This window comes from Somniosus microcephalus, chromosome 7 (genome assembly GCF_052327205.1).
Source record: "Somniosus microcephalus isolate GS21.2 chromosome 7, FLI_Smic_1.0, whole genome shotgun sequence".
NCBI lineage: Eukaryota > Metazoa > Chordata > Chondrichthyes > Squaliformes > Somniosidae > Somniosus > Somniosus microcephalus.
The window spans coordinates 253,847,267-253,866,136 of NC_140993.1; the positions used below are offsets into that span (position 1 = coordinate 253,847,267).

The 18,870-nt window shown below is 43.0% G+C and overlaps 1 protein-coding gene across 4 annotated transcripts in view; it reads left to right on the plus strand.

Moving 5' to 3' along the window:
* slc66a2 (solute carrier family 66 member 2) overlaps nt 1-18,870 on the plus strand; it is a 90,223-nt gene that overhangs the window by 37,485 nt on the left and 33,868 nt on the right. For all 4 annotated transcript variants that reach the window (XM_085993621.1, XM_085993623.1, XM_085993620.1 and 1 more), the window contains one exon: nt 9,765-9,981. In XM_085993621.1, coding sequence (XP_085849747.1) covers nt 9,765-9,981 — 217 coding nt within the window. The remainder of the gene's footprint in view (nt 1-9,764; nt 9,982-18,870) is intronic.

Below are 18,870 nucleotides of genomic sequence, written 5' to 3' on the forward strand. Positions count from 1 at the left end.
CAGTCCAATCAGCTGTTATTAAAATCTTTAATGATGGTGTTCTACAGTGTGGACATTAAATGTATTATACATTTCGTTGTATGAAATATATTATTACGGACACCTTGGCAGAGAGCACAATTCACTTGTGTATATAACTAGTCTTGTTCATCAGTCTCCTTTTGTGTAGCAGAAACCCTGACAGATTGGATCACTGGCTCACAGAAAGTCCTCGGTGACACGTTTCCAGCTCATTGATGATTCTTCACTGCCTTTTCTTTCCAGCTATGAAGTGAGTGTAGTTAATATGCCTTTCCTATTTCTAAATCAAAATTCAGAATCGTGCCCACTGTTTCCTGATGGCACACATTTCCTGATTATTAAGCTCTCCGCAGCCTGCTTCAGTTTCCTCCAGCCCTTTCAGTACAAAATGCACCTTTTTTTTTATATGGGCAGTTACAGCACACTCCCAGGGCTAAAAGAAGTTACAAGTCAAAATATGTTTGAAATAAATTAAATATTTATTTTATGGGGGGAAAAGGTGTCATTGCAATCTGTAAAACGATTAATCCAGTTACATTCCTGAATGTGCCTTGCAGAAGTAGACAATAGCATATGAGAATAACAGTGTCCTGTGTAGGTGTGAGGAGGTAAGCTGTTCCATCTGAACAACCTCAAAATCTTTTCTTTTAAAAGCATCTGGCATAGCCACTTTTCTACTGGCAATTGATCGCTCTGTGTTATGGATCCTGCTTCCACCAGGACGATATTCTAGCAACACAAGTACACCTGCATCGTGTAGGCGTACTTTGCTGAGGGACAGAGGAGGTGCAAATGGTGGGACTTCTAGTGAGTGGTATCATCCTGACCGTACTACTCCGATGTCAGCATGGTGGTGGGGGTTGTGGACACGAGAAGCATTCGCACCTTCGGAACTTTTCTGTGGCTTAAAAAAAAAAGGCGGATAATTGGTCGAACCAAGTTCCTTCTCAAATTCCACCCCTTTTCCTGCTCCCTCCGGCCCAATAATATCATGCCCATTATTTTCAGATGTAATTTTGGCCTATGTAAACATTGTTAAAATTTCAAAAGGCATTAACTCTGATCACAGAAGTCACTTAAAGGTTTTCAAGTTGCTTCCAAAGTGCTTTTCCTGGTGTCTGCTGAATCTAGTATTTTTGGATTTCCAAAAAACCTTCGATGAAGGTACTGCATAGTAAGACTCATTCACAAGGTCAGAACATGTGGAGTCAGGAGACACGTAGCAAAATGGATAGCAAACTGGCTACAAAACAGAAAATAGAACGTAGGGGTTAAAGGTATTTACTCAGATTGGGAAGTGATGTTCCACGAGGATCAGTGCTGGGACCACTATTGTTCACCGTTTACATAAATGATTTGGACTCTGGAATCCGAAGCACAATTTCAAAATTTGTGGATGACACCAAATTTTCGGGGGGGGGGCGGGTGTAGTTAATGCAGAGGAGGACTGTAGAAAAATACAGGAAGACATTAATAAACTTGAAGAATGGGCATGTAATTGGCAAATGAACTTCAATATAGATAAGTGCGAGGGTAATACATTTTGGTAGGAAGAATAAGGAGGTCACATATTCCTTGGAAAGTAAGTGTCTAATTCATAGAATAGTACAGCACAGAAGGCAGCCATTTGGCCCATCGAGTCTGCGCCAGCTCTTTAAGAGCAGTGCAGTTAGTTCCACTCCACCGCTCTTTCCCCATAGCCCTGCAATTTTTTCTCCTTCAAGTATTTATCCAATTCCCTTTAGAAAGGTACTATTGAATCTGTGTCCACCACCCTATCACCGTGCATTCCAAATCCTAACCACTTGTTGCGTTAAAAAAGTTTTACCTCATGTCACAGAATCATACAATAGTACAGCACAGAAGGAGACCATTTGGCCCATCGAGTCTGTCGCCTCTGGTTCTTTGGCCAATCACCTTAAATCTGTTATTAACCCTTCAGCCATTGGAAACAGTTTCTCTTTATTTACTCCATCTAAACTGTCCATGATTTTAAACATCCCTATCAAATCTCCTCTTAGCCTTCTCTACTCTAAGGGAAACAACCCCAGCTTCTCCAGTTTATCCATGTAACTGTATTTCCCCCATCCCTGAAACCTTTCCAGTAAATCTCTTCCGTACACTTTCCAAAGCCTTCACATCCTTCCTAAAGTGCGGTGCCCAGAATTGGACACAATACTCCAGCTGGGGCTGAAGTAATGTTTTATATCGGTTTAGCATAACCTCCTGGCTTTTGTACTCTATGCTTCTAATTATAAAGCCCAGGATCCCATATGCTTTATTAACTGCTTTGTTAACCTGTCCTGCCACTTTCAAATATTTTGTGCACAGATATACCCAGGGCTCTCTGTTCTTGCACCCCCTTTAACATTGTACCATATAGCATGTATTGTCTCTCATTCTTCCTACCAAATGCATCACCTCAAATGTATAAGAAATCGGTAGAGGAACAAAGGATATAGAAGCACTGGAGAAGGTATAGAAATGGTTTACTAGAATGATACCAGCACTGAGACTTTATACCTATCGGGAAAGATTGAACAGGCTCTTTTCTCTCTTTCAAAAAAAAAGACTGAGGAGTGACCTGATCGAGGTCTTCAAGATTATGAAAGGGTTTGATAGGGTAGGCGTAGAGAAGATGTTTCCACTTGCGGACAAGACCAGAACTAGGGGCCATAAATATAAGATAGTCACTGATTAATCCAATAGGTAATTCAGGAGAAACTTCTTTACCCAGAGAGTGGTTTGAATGTGGAACTCGCTACCACAGGGAGTTGAGGTGAATAGCATAGATGCATTCAAGGGGAAGCTAGATAAACACGAGGGAGAAAACAATAGAAGGATATGCTGATGGGGTTAGATGAAAAGGGGTGGGAGGAGGCTCGTGTGGAGCATAATCACCAGCACGGACCTGTTGGGCCGGATGGCCTGTTTCTGTGCTGTAAATACTTTGTAACTTTGGCGTGTAGACTCCTTTTTGTATCTATGTTTTTATTTTTACATATACATTTGCTGCTTCTGCATGTTTGTCCAATCTTTTCATCTTAATTAAATGGTCTATTGTCATTTCACAGCACTCAAAAGTTCAGTTTCAGTACAGCACAGAGGTCATCTATCAGTTCCTTTCTTCTCTCCTCTCTTCCCCACTCCCCTTCTGGTCTGTCCCCAAGCAAAAATGGGTTCTGCACCATTATGTCTAGCTGCTATTTGACTCTTTAGCCAGAATTCTGGTGACTCGAGATGCTGTAAATGTAACATGAGGATGTTAGTTTGCTTACTGTATATTACTGTAAGTACTTTTAATTGCTGTTTATCATATCACTAAGTACCTTGCACTAAAATTTTAAGTTTTCATAGTTCTATGACAGTAAATTACATTATTAGTATTTTTGTTTGTATTGTTAGTCAAATCAAGGTGTATATTTTCCTCTGTGTATAAACAAAGATTTTTTTAATAAACTGTCATTATAAATAAGGGAAAAATATATACCACTACAAGGTAAGAGCAACCTTTAAGTACAGTTTGGATGCTGACGTTCCTCCAGCGGATATTACCAAGAATAATTGGCACACCTGAGACTGAGGTGCTCAAATAGTTTTCAGCTATCAGGTTGCTCATGACAACCTTTGACAGGGTGTTGCTGAGTAAATTTTAAACTATCTATGGAAGACCCAGAGAGTAACGGAAAGAAAAAGCCTGAAGCACCGTTGATAAACCTCTCTTTAGGTTCTGTTTGCCGTTTAAGCTGGAAAAATACAAGCCTGGGCAGAAGCTATCATTGTCACTTTACGGGTTTTATCTGACTTTAATATTTCAGTTAAGTTTTTTTTTTGGCAGTTGTTTTCTCTTTCCCTGCAGGTAACTATCCAGCCTCCTTCCTGCTAAGATGACGATTCATTGTGGAGATCATGAGTGTGAACCCATATCCCATCATTTTATAATGCAGCATATTAAAACATCAGGGTACTGAGTCACCACAACACTTTGCTGATGATGACCGCTTACTGTCCAACTTGTGCTATGTAAAAATCAACATTCTTCTTGATTAGTGAGAAGTTTTCAAAACTTTATGCATGTTTAATTTGGCTCTTGCTTATATTCACTTTTATGGCAAAAGAATGACCATATCATTCTTTCGCCATAATTTTCTGTACTTCTGCTCATCAAAGCAAGGGATGTCCATAGTGGGGAATGGAATGTTTACTGCTCTGAGACATAGGTGTTTACCCAATACAGGAAACTTTGTTATATCCGGCACCGACGGGACCGAGCTGTTGCCGATCTATCAAAACTGCCAGACATACAAAGTTAATGTTGAAGCATACGGAGGTTTTCATCTCCGTATCTGACAAGAAACACTTGCTTAGCAACAACTTGTAAACAGTCGGCCCGTACCTTGGAAGCGTCTTTGTAGCTTAGCAACAGCTTCAGAGAGACTTTCCAGAGCCCGACTGTTGAAAACAAAGCCACGAGAAGAAAAAAAAAACCTAACAAAACGGCTCCTGATTTCTGCCGGTAGATCGAGGTTTCCGGACATACAACCTCCGGATAAACCAAAGTTTCCTGTATAGAAATGCTTCATGTTTAGTACAGCCAGCTGCACTCTTTGGGTAAAGATGTTTTTTCTGAATTCCCTATTGGATTTCTTGGTGATTATCTTATATTGATGGCCTCTAGTTTGCTCTTCCCCAAAATTGGAAACACTCGCTTTATCTACTCAAAGTCTTTTTAAAGACCTCTATTAGGCCACCCATCAGTCTGTACTAGTTTGCATCTTTTCATCTCCCACACTGAATTTTACGGCGTGAAACCCAACTGTCCCCTTATACCCGTGCCCTTGCCACCCTCACCTCCAATAACAAGTGTGAGGAGATGATGGACTTTGTCACTGAGACCTGCCTCTGCCGCATACTCTTCTTCCACTTGCCCACCGAGCCAAACCACTCCCTCCTTAACTGTGAGCCTGCACCTTTTTCTAAAGTTTTTCCTATCCTCACTCATGCCCTTTTTTGAGCTTGTCTTGTCCCAGAGACCCACCTCCTGCTCCCATGACCCCCCATTCCCACTAAACTGCTGACTACCCAACTTTCCTCCTCGCCCTCATGCTAGCTGACATAATGAATGGTTCCTTCTCCTCTGGTACTGTCCCCTTCCCTTTCAAAACCACCATCATCACACCACCTCCCCTCAAAAACCCCCCTCTCAATGCCTTTGTCCTTGCAAACTATTGCCCCATCTCCAAACTCCTTTTCTTCTCCAAACTTCTTGAATGTATTTTTGTACTTTGTAGTGGTACAAGGGAACTAAAAATGAAGTGGAGGAACATAGTAGATTTAATATAAGTATGCTGGTGGACAAAATAATGGCACTTAAGATGGACAAATCTCCACGAACTGCTGCTTTCCACACCTAGGCATTAAAAGTGAGGAAATGGCAAATGTGCTAGTCTTAATGGTTCCCTTGACATTCAGGAATTGTGCCTATGGATTGGAAAATTGCAAATATCACTATTATTTAAGAATGAAATGAAGGAGGAAGAAACCAAGTAACTACAGACTTGTCAGTTTAACATTAGTTGTGAGAAGTTACTGGAATCAATCATCAGGGACAGTGACTGAGCACTTGGACAAGTATGAGCTGGTCAGAGGGTAGGTCATGTCTGACTAATTCAGTTGAATATTTTGAGGAGATCGCTGGCATGGTGAATAGGGGAGTGCGTATGGATGTTATCTATATGGACTTCCAGAAGGCATTTGATATGGTTTTGCACGAGAGATTATTAGGAATTGTTGTGAAAATAAATTCACATCTAAACCATGTAAAAGTAAAAAGATGCAGTTTATTATCAGAGCTCTGGGAGAAGCGTCTCCGACCCCGCGGTCTGTGTGAGCACCTTCTCAACTTTACATAGCTGTTAGGCTCCTTTTATACACCTCAAGGAGCTGAAAAAAATACAGAAGATACATAAATTCACGTGGTTATTACATCACTGCTTAAGCAACAATTGTTCTCCAGTTAAAATCTTTAAAAAGAGTTGATTGATAACAAAATCTAGTCTTTCAATTGATTTGACATTGTACAATAGTTAATTAACCATATCTTGTAATGATTCTGGCAGCTAAGCCCTCGTGACCCTTATTTGGTCTATAATACTGGGCTGCAGGTCATAGGTTACTTACAAACAGTCTGTTTGTAACTGAGCCCCTTCTTTCTGTTTTGCTTCTTATCTCTGTCATTTGGACCATGAATGCGGTTCTACAAACTGCCAGACCATGTACTAGGCTGATGTTTCTTTTTCTTTCTATCTTTCCGAAACTCGGAACAACTATATTAGTATATATAAGCCAACTGCCAATTCTGTGAAGCCATTTTATTTCTTTGTTACTACTTCTAAGTTTAGCTGACACTTTCTTAAATCTTTCTCACACTTTAGCATTAGCTGTGTGTAGCCTGGTGGCTATGCCTTATCTTATTCTTGTAAGGCTCCATTGTACAAAGTCCTTGAGCTGGGCAGACTTTTTATCTAGCCACCTGGCTTCTCCTCCGCTCTTAGTGAATTCGCACATAACCCCTTTCTCTTTCTCTGCATTTTAAACACACAGAGCATTTGCTTTTTAACCCTTTCAGGAATAATGAAAGCGCACGTAATTAGAGGTAACCATGTGACATGGGTTGGTAATTGATTGGGAGGTAGGAAACCGAGTAGGGATAAAGGGAACCTTCTCTGATTGGCAGGATGTGACAAGTGGTGTTCCTCCGGGATCTGTACTGGGTCTTTGGCTTTTCACCACATATATTCAGGACTTGGTTGAAGGAATAGAGAGGTGTAGAGGAAACTTTCGATTTACCGGCACCTAAATAACCGGAAATCTCAGTTAACCGGCAAAATTCAGGAGTAGGTTCATACTTCATATTACTTGCCTTCATCGATCTGTTGCTGTGCAAGGGTGTGGCTGCAGATGTTGCTAAGCTACAGAGATGCTTGGAACTTGTGGCCATTGTTCTGAACATGTTGCTAAGCAACAGGGTTTGTTGCTTTATATGGAGCTCTCAGCTCTCCATATCTTTTACTATAGCGCTCAGTTATCCAGAATTTTTGATGAACCGGCACCACGTCGGTGCCGGATTTTAAAAAAAGTTTCCTGTATATCCAAGTTTTCAGATGACAGTTAGTTAGGAGACATACTAAGTGGTGTGGATGGAAACAGGAGGTTAGAAAAGGGACATAGATTACATGAGTGGGCAAAACTATGGCATTCATAGTTCAATGTGGTAGCTTTGGATCCGAGAAAGATACATTTTCTTAATGATAGACTAGGAGTGTGGAGGTCAAAGGGATTTAGGTGTCCATGCACACACATCACTAAAAACTATTGCACAAGTACAAAAACTGATCAAAAAGGCTAATGGAATCTTGGCCTTTACCTCAAGGGGGTTGGAATACAAAAGTGAGAAAGTGTTGCTTCAGTTGTACAGCGCCTTGGTCAGATCCCATCTGGAGTACTACATTCAGTTTTGGGCACCACAGCTCAGGAAAGCTGTATTGGCTTTGGAGGGAATGCAATGCAGAATCACTAGAATGATACTGGGACTAATGGGATTAAATTGACCAAACTTGATTTGTATTCCCTTGTGTTTGGAAGGTTGAAGGGTGATCTAATCAAGGTGTTGAAAATGATAAAGGGATTCGATAGGGTAGATACAGTGAAACTATTTCCTCTGATGGGGAATCCCGAACAAGGGGATATGATCGAATAGAATGGCAGAACAAATCTGGCTTCTTGTGCATCCCCAATCTTCGCCCCACTATCGGCGGCTTTGCCTTCAGCTGTTTAGACCCTATTCTCTGAATTTCTCTCCCTAAACCTCTCTGCCTCTCCCACCCCACTCTCCTCCTTTTAAGACCCTCCTTAAAAGCAGCCTCTTTGATCAAGCTTTGTCAAACATTTTAATATCTCCTCCTTTGGCTTGGTGTTAATTATTGCCAGATTGCTGAGCCAGTCAGTTTAACCTCAGCAGTGGGGAAGCTTTTGGAAATAATCAGGGTCAAAATTAACAGTCACTTGGACATGTGTGGATTAATTAAGGAAAGCCAGCACGGATTTGTTAAAGGTAAATCGTGTTTAACCAACTTGATCGAGTTCTTTGATGAACTAACAGAGGGTTGATGTGGTGTACATGGATTTCCAAAAGGTGTTTGACAAAGTACCACATAATAGGCTTGCCAGCAAAGTTGAAGCACATGGAATAAAAGGGACAGTGGCAGCATGGGTACAAAATTGGCTAAGTGACAGGAAACCGAGAGTAATGGGGAATGGTTGTTTTTCGGACCGGGGGAATGTATACAGTGGTGTTCCCCAGGGGTCGGTTCTTGATACATAATGACTTGGATGTGGGTGTACAGGGCACAGTTTCAAAATCTGCAGATGACACAAAACTTGGAAGTATAGTGAACAGGTGAGGAGGATAGTGATAGACTTCAAGAGGACATAGGCTGGTGGAATGGGCGGACACATGGCAGATGAAATTTAATGCAGAAAAGTGCGGAGTGATGCATTTTGGTAGAAAGAATGAAGAGATGAAATATAAACTAAAGGGTACAATCCTAAAGGAGGTGCATGAACAGAGACCTCGAGGTTTATGTGCGCAAATCGTTGAAGGTGGCAGGGCAGGTTGCGAAAGCAGTTAAAAAAGCTTACGGGATCCTGGGCTTCATGAATAGAGGTATAGAGTACAAAAGCGTGGAAATTATGATGAACCTTTATAAAACACTGGTTCATCCTCAACTGGAGTATTGTGTCCAATTCTGGGCACTGCACTTTAGGAAGGATGTGAAGGCCTTAGAGAGGGTGCAGAAAAGATTTACGAGAATGATTCCAGGGATGAGGGACTTCAGTTATGTGGATTGACTGGAGAAACTGGGGTGGTTCTCCTTAGAGCAGAGAAGATTGAGAAGAGATTTGATAGAGGTGCTCAAAATCATGAGGGGTCTGGACAGAGTAGATAGAGAGAAACTGTTCCCAATAGCAGAAGGGTTGAGAACCAGAGGACACAGATTTAAGGCGATTGGCAGAAGAACCAAAGGCGACATGAGGAGAAACTTTTTTACGCAGCGAGTGGTTAGGATCTGGAATGCACTGCCTGAAACGGTGGTGGAGGCAGACTCAATCATGGCTTTCAAAAGGGAATTGGATAAGTACCTGAAGGAAAATAATTTGCAGAGCCATGGGGAAAGGGCAGGGGAGTGGAACTAGCTGAAGTGCTCTTGCAGAGAGCCGGCACGGACTTGACAGGCCGAATGGCCGCCTTCCGTGCTGTAATGATTCTATGATGGGCGCGAAATAACTGCAAGTTGTTGTCGAGAGTGCAAATTCAGTGCCGAGTCAAGACTTCATATTTTGTAGAAGTCGGGTGGTGCCAGGATTTGTGACTGAACTCCCTTTAGAGAATTTAACAAAATTGATATTACTTTCAATGTCCTGTATACTAATCGGTAATAGGAGAGGAGGAAAAATAGGGAGCAAGAGAACACTTCTAGTAGCCGAGACAATGTCATTCCAGTAAGCAGGAAAAATAACAGTGAGATGCACACTTTAAATCTTGATACTTTTATGTGCCTATTTAACAATTGGCTTGTGACAAATGTGTTATAATTTTTAATTTATGATCCTGAAATCTAGGACTAATAAAATTCTAAAAATTTGCCTAGGTATTTTGCTTAATAATTTGTTTCTGTTTTTAGACTTTGATCTGCAGTACTTCTGGCTATGGAGCAGATTTAGTGATTACATACAGTGTGTATTGGCTTTCACTGTTGTTGCTGCATACATAACCTACCTCCTTATTGACTCTTCACTCTTTGTGGAAACACTTGGCTTCTTCGCTGTGTTCACCGAGGCCATGCTCGGCACACCACAGCTGTATCGCAACTTCGAGAACAAATCAACGGAAGGAATGAGGTAAGAGGGCCCATGTATAAGATCTTTATGGAAAGAAAGAACTTCATTATTCATCATGTCCGCAACCAGTTCATTACTTTTTGAAGTGCAGGCTAAAGCAGCAGCCAATTTCTGCATAGCATGGCCCAACAAACGGTGATGAATGATAGTGTTGGTTGAGGGGCGAATGTTGGTCAGGACTAATGTTTCCCCGAATTATTTTTTTTGGTGCGCAGTCCCTTTAACGGGCTGCACGGCCCATTCAAAATTTTGCACATGCACAAAATCTCCCATTGAAAAGCCGGTAAGCGGTCTGCGCGGGGCGCAGTTTAACAGGAACGTTGGTCAGGATACCAGAAGAATTCCCTGCTCCTCTTCCATCCACCTAAATTGAGGCCTTGTCTACCAGCTTAACATCTCATTTGGAAGATGGCACCTCAAACAATGTGGCACTCCATCAGTACTGCACTGAAGTGTCAACCTAGATTATGAAGCTCAAGTCCTAGAGTGGGGTTTGAAAACACAATATTCAGAAGTCAAAGGTGTGAGTGTTACCAATAGAGCGAAGCAACTTTCTAAAGTTTTAACTAATAACAATTTACAGGAAACTTTGTGCTATCCGGCACCGACGGGACCGAGCTGTTGACGTCCCATCAAAACTGCCGGACAAACCAGCGCTAATGTTGAAACATAACGGAGATTTTGAGCTCCGTATCTGGCAACGAACCCTGTTGCTTAGCAACAGCTTCTAAACAGTCGGCCGTACCTTGCAAGCGTCTCTGTAGCTTAGCAACAGCTTCAGCGAGACCTTACAGAGCCTGACTGGTGGGGAAAAAAAGCAACGAAAAGAAAAAAAACCTAACGAAACGGCTCCTGATTTTTGCCGGTGGCTCAAGCATTCCGGACAGTTAACCTCCGGATAAACCAAAGTTTCCTGTAAAGCAATATATACTGCCTTATGATTAAGGCTGCTAATGGTTCAAGTGGTGGACAGATCCTGTTGGATCCCAATATCCAGCACCTTTCCTTTTTGAAAAATATCTCACTAACTTCTACATTTTCAAACCAATATAATCAAGTTTTTTTTTTTTTTTAAGTACACAAGACAAAGTCAGGAATGAGAAGATGATTTAGCCCATCAAAACTTAACCCTGTATTATCACAGTGCTCTTCTCTTGGCATTAAATTATATTGGGCCGTATATTCCGATCCCTACGGGTGGGTATGGGCTGTGTACACACCCGTAGGGACATCGGAAATGCCGGTTTCAGGCATGCGCTGAAACCCGGCATTCCCGATCTGTCAAGAATGCTCTTGACAGATCGGACGCCTGCCCTGGAGAAGGCCCTCTGCGGGGGGGGGGGGGGGGGGGATTCTTGACAGATCGGACGCCTGCCCTGGAGAAGGCCCTCTGCGGGGGGGGGGGGGGGAGTTCCGCTTTCTGCAGAACCTCCGCCCACAGAAAATCCTTAGAAATCTTACGCCTGGTAAGGCCTGCTTTTACCAGCATAAGAGTTGAAATAGCCCCGTAAAAAACTTCAATTCTTTTTTCAAAAAATTAATTTTTTAAAATTAAATTTATTGTAATTTTAACTCATTTTAAAAACGTGATGTATTTTAAACTTTATTTAATGTTTTACTGTGTTATTGGGGGTGATCTCCCATTCATACACTTGACAGATAGACCTGTCAAATATATGAAGGGAGATTCCTTTCTCCTATTGGCTCCCCATGGCCCACGTGATCCCAGGGACGCTTGCGAACTGCCTGCGCCTCTGGGATACCTGGGCCCAGCGCACTTGAAGTTTGGAGAGGCCCAGGATCGAAAGTGTAGGTTCCTCAGGAGCCCTCTGGTAAGTTTGTAGAATTTTTCCAGATCGGAGGCCTCCGATCAGAAAATACTGGCCATTTTGTACCTTCCCCAGTGTTTTTTCTCTCTGCTATCGTACTTTGCAGATTATTCCAAATATTTATCATTCTTTGATTTCTTCCCGATAGAATTTAAAGGTACTTTCTACTAATTTCCATTTATATCCTCTTGTTCTAGTTTACTGGTTTACCTCAAAGTAGTTATCTTGCCTATACCATTTAATAATTTATGTACTTCAATACAGTAACCTCCTTAAATGTTTTCTTTCTGGATTGTAAAGCTTGAACTCCTCTCAATGGCCCAGAAATTCAGGTCTCCACGGGTGAGTACGCACGGGGTACTCACCCGTAGGCCCAATGGAAGTGCCGGTTTCCTGCATGCACTGCGCATGCGCGGGAAACCGGCACTTCCGTTCCTCTGAACGAAGGGGTTCAGAGGTCGAACGCGTGCGCAGGAGAGGCTGCGCGTGCGCATCGAACTTCGTTTTTTTTTACAGGTTTTCCCGGGAGGGTAAGTCTGCAGAAGTTAGAAATGTAAAAAGCAGGCGTAAGGCCTGCTTTTAACAAGGTAAGTGGTGAATTAATTAAAATTAAAACATTTTTTCCACAGGTTTATTATAAGTTTATTTTTAGCCCCGTTAGAAAATAACATTATTTTTTTCAAAAATTTAATTATTGTATAAAATAGTTATTTCATGTAATTTATAGTTTATTTAAAAAATGTGATTTAAAAAAAAAAAAAATTATTTGAAGATTTAGTGCTGTTTTGGGGCCGTAGTATTTATAAGTCTTGACAGCACTTCCTGTCAGACTTATGAATGGAGCATTCCCTGCTCTGATTGGCTCCCCATGGCCCACGTGATCCCAGGGGACGCATCGATCTAACTGTGCCCCTGGGATACGCAAGCACTGCGCACCGGCAGCTGGACCAGGCCCTGGATCGGAATTCCACGGGGGCCCAGAGCTCAACGGCCGCCGCGCTAGGTAAGTGCAGATTGGGGGCTTGCACCCGCGGGAAGCCCCCGACCCGAATTTCTGGGCCAATATTTTCTCATAACCTATCCCTATTACTTTTGGGATCAGTCTTCTTGCTAATCTCTCTGTTCTTTTCTGATGCATGTATATGTTTCCTGAGGCACTGTGACCAGAACTGAACACAGTACTCCAAGGAATTGGCAGAGCAATTAAGCACATACTTTGGTTCTATCTTCACGGAAGAGGACACAAATAACTTCCCAGAAATGCTAGGGAACCAAGGGTCTAGTGAGAAGGAGAAATTAAAGGAAATTAGTATTAGTAAAAAAATAGTGCTGGAGAAATTAATGGGACTGAAAGCCGATCGATCCCCAGGGCCTGATAACCTGCATCCCAGAGTACTAAAATAGGCAGCCATGGAAATAGTGGATGCATTGGTTGTCATCTTCAAAAATTCTATAGATTTTGGAACAGTTCCTGCAGATTGGAGGGTGGCAAATGTAACCCCGCTATTTAAAAAAGGAGGGAGAGAGAAAACGGGGAACTACAGACCGGTTAGCCTAACATCAGTAGTAGGAAAAATGCTACAGTCTATTATAAAGGATGTGATAACAGGACACTTAGAAAATATCAACGGGATTAGACAAAGTCAACATGGATTTATGAAAGGGAAATCGTGTTTGACAAACCTACTGGAGTTTTTTTAGAATGTAACTGGTAGCATAGATAAGGGAGAACTAGTGGATGTGGTGTATTTGGATTTTCAGAAGGCCTTTGATAAAGTCCCACATAAGAGGTTAGTGTGCAGAATTAAAGCACATGGGATTGGGGGTAATATACTGGCATGGATTGAAAATTGGTTAACAGATAGGAAACGGGGAGTAGGAATAAATGGGTCCTTTTCAGGGTGACTGGTGGGGTACCGCAGGGATCAGTGCTTGGGCCCCAGCTATTCACTATATATATCAATGATTTGGATGAGGGAACCAAATGTAATATTTCCAAGTTTGCTGATGACACAAAACTAGGAGGGGTTGTGAGGAGGATGCAAAGAGGCTTCAAGATGATTTAGACAAGTTGAGTGAGTGGGCAAATACATGGCAGATGCAGTATAAAGTGGATAAATGTGAAATTATCTACTTCGGTAGGAAAAACAGAAAGATGGAGTATTATTTAAATGGTGATAGATTGGGAAATGTTGATGTACAAAGGGACCTGGGTGTCCTTGTACACCAGTCACTGAAAGCAAACATGCAGGTGCAGCAAGCAGTTAGGAAGGCAAATGGTACGTTGGCCTTCATTGCAAGAGGATTTGAGTACAGGAGCAAAGATGTCTTACTACAGTTCTACAGTGCCTTGGTGAGACCACACCTGGAGTACTGTGTGCAGTTTTGGTCTCCTTACCTAAGAAAGGATATACTTGCCATAGAGGGAGTGCAGCGAAGGTTCACCAGACTGATTCCTGGGATGGCAGGACTGTCGTATGAGGAGTGATTGGGTCGACTAGGCCTGTATTCACTAGTGTTTAGAAGAATGAGAGGGGATCTCATTGAAACTTATAAAATTCTGACAGGGCTGGACAGACTGGATGCAGGAAGGATGTTTCCCCTGGCTGGGGGGCTCTAGAACGAGGGGTCACAGTCTCGGGATACGGGGTAGGACATTTAGGACTGAGATGAGGAGAAATTTCTTCACTGAGGGTGGTGAACCTGTGAAATTCTCTACCACAGAAGGCTGTGGAGACCAAGTCACTGAATATATTTAAGGAGATAGATAGATTTCTAGACATAAAAGGCATCAAGGGGTATGGGGAGAGAGCGGGAATATGGTATTGAGATAGAGGATCAACCATGATATTGAATGGTGGAGCAGGCTCGAAGGGCCGAATGGCCTACTCCTGCTATTTTTCTATGCTTCTAGTGCATTCACGGATCAAGTTTGGCGTCTGTTGAAGCTGTTTCACCTTTCAGCCATGAGAAACTTGTGGAGTGTAACTCTGGTGTTAAGGCCTGAACTGACTCCAAAGCGAATCGAGACTACGGTTCTATTTTTGGGTTTTACATTAGATATACTACTGTACTTGGGTTCAGTGCCAATGAATAACTCCAAAAACAGACCTCATTGCCCCTGTGAATCAAGGTGTATCTTTTATCTGCCCAATATCCAAGTAAATTAGCAAGACCTTGAGATCAAACCAGGAATTTTTGCCACTATATTCTGGTTTATTGGATTATTTGCTGCCACTGCCATTGTCTGTGGTAGGTGGATGGATATACCGTCTATCAGGTTGCAGCTCGGACTATAAACCAAAAGACACATTTATTTAACAAGCCAGCAAATGAACAGTACTCGGTACAAACAGCATAGTTACAGTAATTTATACATTTTATTAATCTTGAAATGCCAAACAGAGACTCTTCTCCTGAGCTACCCGTCAACGTATATTGGTGCTTGAAACAAGATTGCTCACTACTTACATGGCAAAGTGCTGCAGTACCATGGAGACACTGATGCAGCTCCGTCTCTCTGGCGACCTCAGAGTGACTGCTGACTGGCATTGAGTCAGACATTGATGTATCGTTCAGAATCATTTGAAGATACACTGAAACAAGAGAGTGTTATTTTAACAATCTGTATTTCTCATAACTACTTTACATCAACTGTTATTTGCAGCATTGAAATGCAAGCAACACTTTTGGACCAAGCCTAAACCTTCTGGGGGTCCCTCTTTCTTAATCAAATTCAAATTCAAATTCAAATGCTTTATTGGCATGAAAGTTTACAGAGAACCATCTTTCTCTCTCTTTGTCTGTACTTCTGTTTCTCTCTGCGTTTCTGTGTTATTCGTTCTCTGTGTGTGTCCACGCGCGACCCCGGGCTTGTGCGCTCTCACAGGCGCGGCCCTGGGCGCGCTCTTTCTCATCCACACCGTGCTGTTCTCTCGCAGGCATGGCTGGGCGCGCGCTCTCGCTCTCTCTTGTGCGCGGCCGGGCGCGTGCTCTCTCTCTCGCACACGCGGCCGGGCGCATTCTCTCTCTCGCGTGGCCGCAGGCTCTCGCTCTCTATCTCGCAGGCACGCGTTCGCGCGCACTCACTTATGCAACAGGACGCTCGCTCTCTGTGCAGGCTGCCGGGCGCGCTCTCGCTCTCTTTCGATGCGCGACCGGGCGCTCGCTCTTCCTCGCTTGTGCGGCAGGACGCTCACTTATCACGCACGGGTGGGTGCACTCTCTTGCGGGCGTGGCCGCGGGCCCTCCCCCTCTTGCGTGCGTGGCTGGGCATTCTCTTGTGCGCGCGTGGCCGGGCACTCCCTCAGGCGTGCGCTCCCTCGCGATTGCTGTCTCTCTCGATTGCGCGTGCACTCACTCACACTCACTCTCACGCTGTGTGACACAAGTTATGGAATGCACTGCCTGACAAGGTAGTGGAAGCAGATTCACCAGTAACTTTCAAAAGGGAATTGGATATATATTTGAAAAGTAAAAATTTGCAGGGCTATAGGTTAAGAGTAGGGAGTGGGATTAATTGAATAGCTCTAGGCAAGTAAACCTGTACTCCGAAACCACCAAATACCCACTATTCCCCCTAAGGTGTGTGGCCTCACACCAATCAGGAGGTCCCACACAGGCTACTCACCAGTTGCTGCCGCTGGAAGATACCGCACATGCGCAGCAAATCTAAAGGACCAAGCACAAAAAAAGAATTAGAGGGAACATTGCAAATACCTGTTTCATTTTTGAGCTCTGAGTGAATAACAGTATTGCATGTTTGAAGTCCTAGAAACATAGAAGATAGGAGCAGGAGTAGGCCATTCGGCCCTTCTAGCCTGCTCCGCCATTCAATGAGATCATGGCTGATCATCCAAATTCAGTACCCTGTCTCTGCCTTCTCCCCATATCCCTTGATCCCTTTAGCCTCAAGAAATATATCCAACTCTTTCTTGAATATATTTAATGAACTGGCCTCCACCGCCCTCTGTGGCAGAGAATTCCACAGGTTCACCACTCTCTGGGTGAAGAAATTCCTCCTCATTTCAGTCCTAAATGGCTTACCCCTTATCCTTAGACTATGACCCCTGGTTCTGGACTCCCCGGCCATCAGAAACATCCTTCCTGCATCTAGTCTGTCCAGACCTGACAGAATTTTATAGGTTTCGATAAGATCCCCTCTCAATCTTCTAAACTCCAGTGAGTATAAGCCCAATCGACACAATCTCTCCTCATACGTCATTCCTGCCATCCCAGGTATCAGCCTGGTGAATCTTCGCTGCACTCCCTCCATGGTAAGAACGTCCTTCCTCAGGTAAGGTGACACCAAACTGCACACAATACTCAAGGTGCGGTCTCACCAAGGCCCTGTACAACTGTAGCAAGACATTCTTGTTCCTGTACTCTAACCCTCTTGCTACGAAGGCCAACATACCATTTGCCTTCTTAACCGCCTGCTGCACCTGCATGCTTACCTTCAGCGACTGGTGCACAATAACACGCAGGTCTCTTTGCACTTCCCCTTCTCCCAATCTATTGCCATTCAAATAATCTGCCTTCCTGTTTTTGCCACCAAAGTGGATAACCTCACATTTATCCACATTATAGTGCATTTGCCATGTTTCTGCCCAATCACCCAACCTGTCCAAATCGTACTGGAGTTTCACGACATCCTCCTCACAGCTTACCCTCCCACCCAGCTTTGTGTCGTCTGCAAATTTGGAGATATTACATCCAATTCCCTCGTCCAGATCATTAATATATATTGTGAACAGCTGGGGCCCTAGGACCGATCCTTGCGGTACCCCACTAGCCACTGCCTGCCACTCGGTAAATGACCCGTTTATTCCAACTCTTTGCTTTCTGTCCGCCAACCAGTTCTCTATCCAAGTCAATACCTTGCCCCCAATCCCATGTGCCTTAATTTTGCACGCTAATCTCTTATGTGGGACCTTATCGAAAGCCTTCTGAAAGTCCAAATACACCACATCCACTGGTTCTCCCATATCTATTTTACCAGTTACATCCTCAGAAAATTCCAGTAGATTAGTCAAGCATGATTTACCTTTTGTAAATCCATGTTGACTTTGTCCGATCCTGTCACTGCTTTCCAAGTGCTCTGCTATTACATCTTTTATAATAGACTCTAGCATTTTCCCCACTACTGATGTCAGGCTTACCGGTCTATAATTCCCTGATTTTTCTCTACCACCTTTTTTGAATAGTGGGGTAACATTAGCTACCCTCCAATCCATGGGTACCGTTTCAGAGTCTATCGAGTTCTGGAACATGACCAGCAATGCATCTACTATCTCTAGGGCCACTTCCTTAAGTACCCTGGGATGTAGACCATCAGGCCCTGGGGATTTATCGGCCTTCAGTCCCATCAATTTTCCTAACACCATTTCCCTACAAATACTGATTTCTTTCAGTTCCTCCCTTTCATCATACCCTATGTTCCCTGGCATCTCTGGGAGGTTATTTGTGTCCTCCTTTGTGAAGACAGAACCAAAGTATGTAGTTAGTTGGTCTGCCATTTCCTTGTTTCCCATTATAATTCCCCTGATTCTGACTGTAAGGGACCTACGCTTGACTTCACCAATCTTTTTCTCTTCACATATCTATAAAAGCTTTTACAGTCAGTTTTTATGTTCTCTGCAAGCTTACTCTCATATTCTATTTTCCTTTTCTTAATTAATCCCTTTGTCCTCCTTTGTTGACTCCTAAACTGCTCCCAATCCTCAGGATTATTGCTTTTTCTAGCCAATTTATATGTCCTCTCCTTGGATCTTATGCTATCCCTAATTTCCCTTGTTAGCCACGGTTGAGTCACCTTTTTTGTTTTATTTTTATGCCAAACTGGGATGAACAATTTCTGTAGCTCATCCATTTGGTCTTTGAATGTTTGCCATTGCCTATCCACCGTCAACCCTTTGAGTGCCATTCCCCAATCAATCCTACCCAACTCGCTCCTCAGACCATCGTAGTTTCCTTTATTTAAATTGAGGACCCTTGTCTGAGTCAACTACTTCATTCTCCATCTTAATGAAGAATTTGATCATATTATGATCGCTCCGAC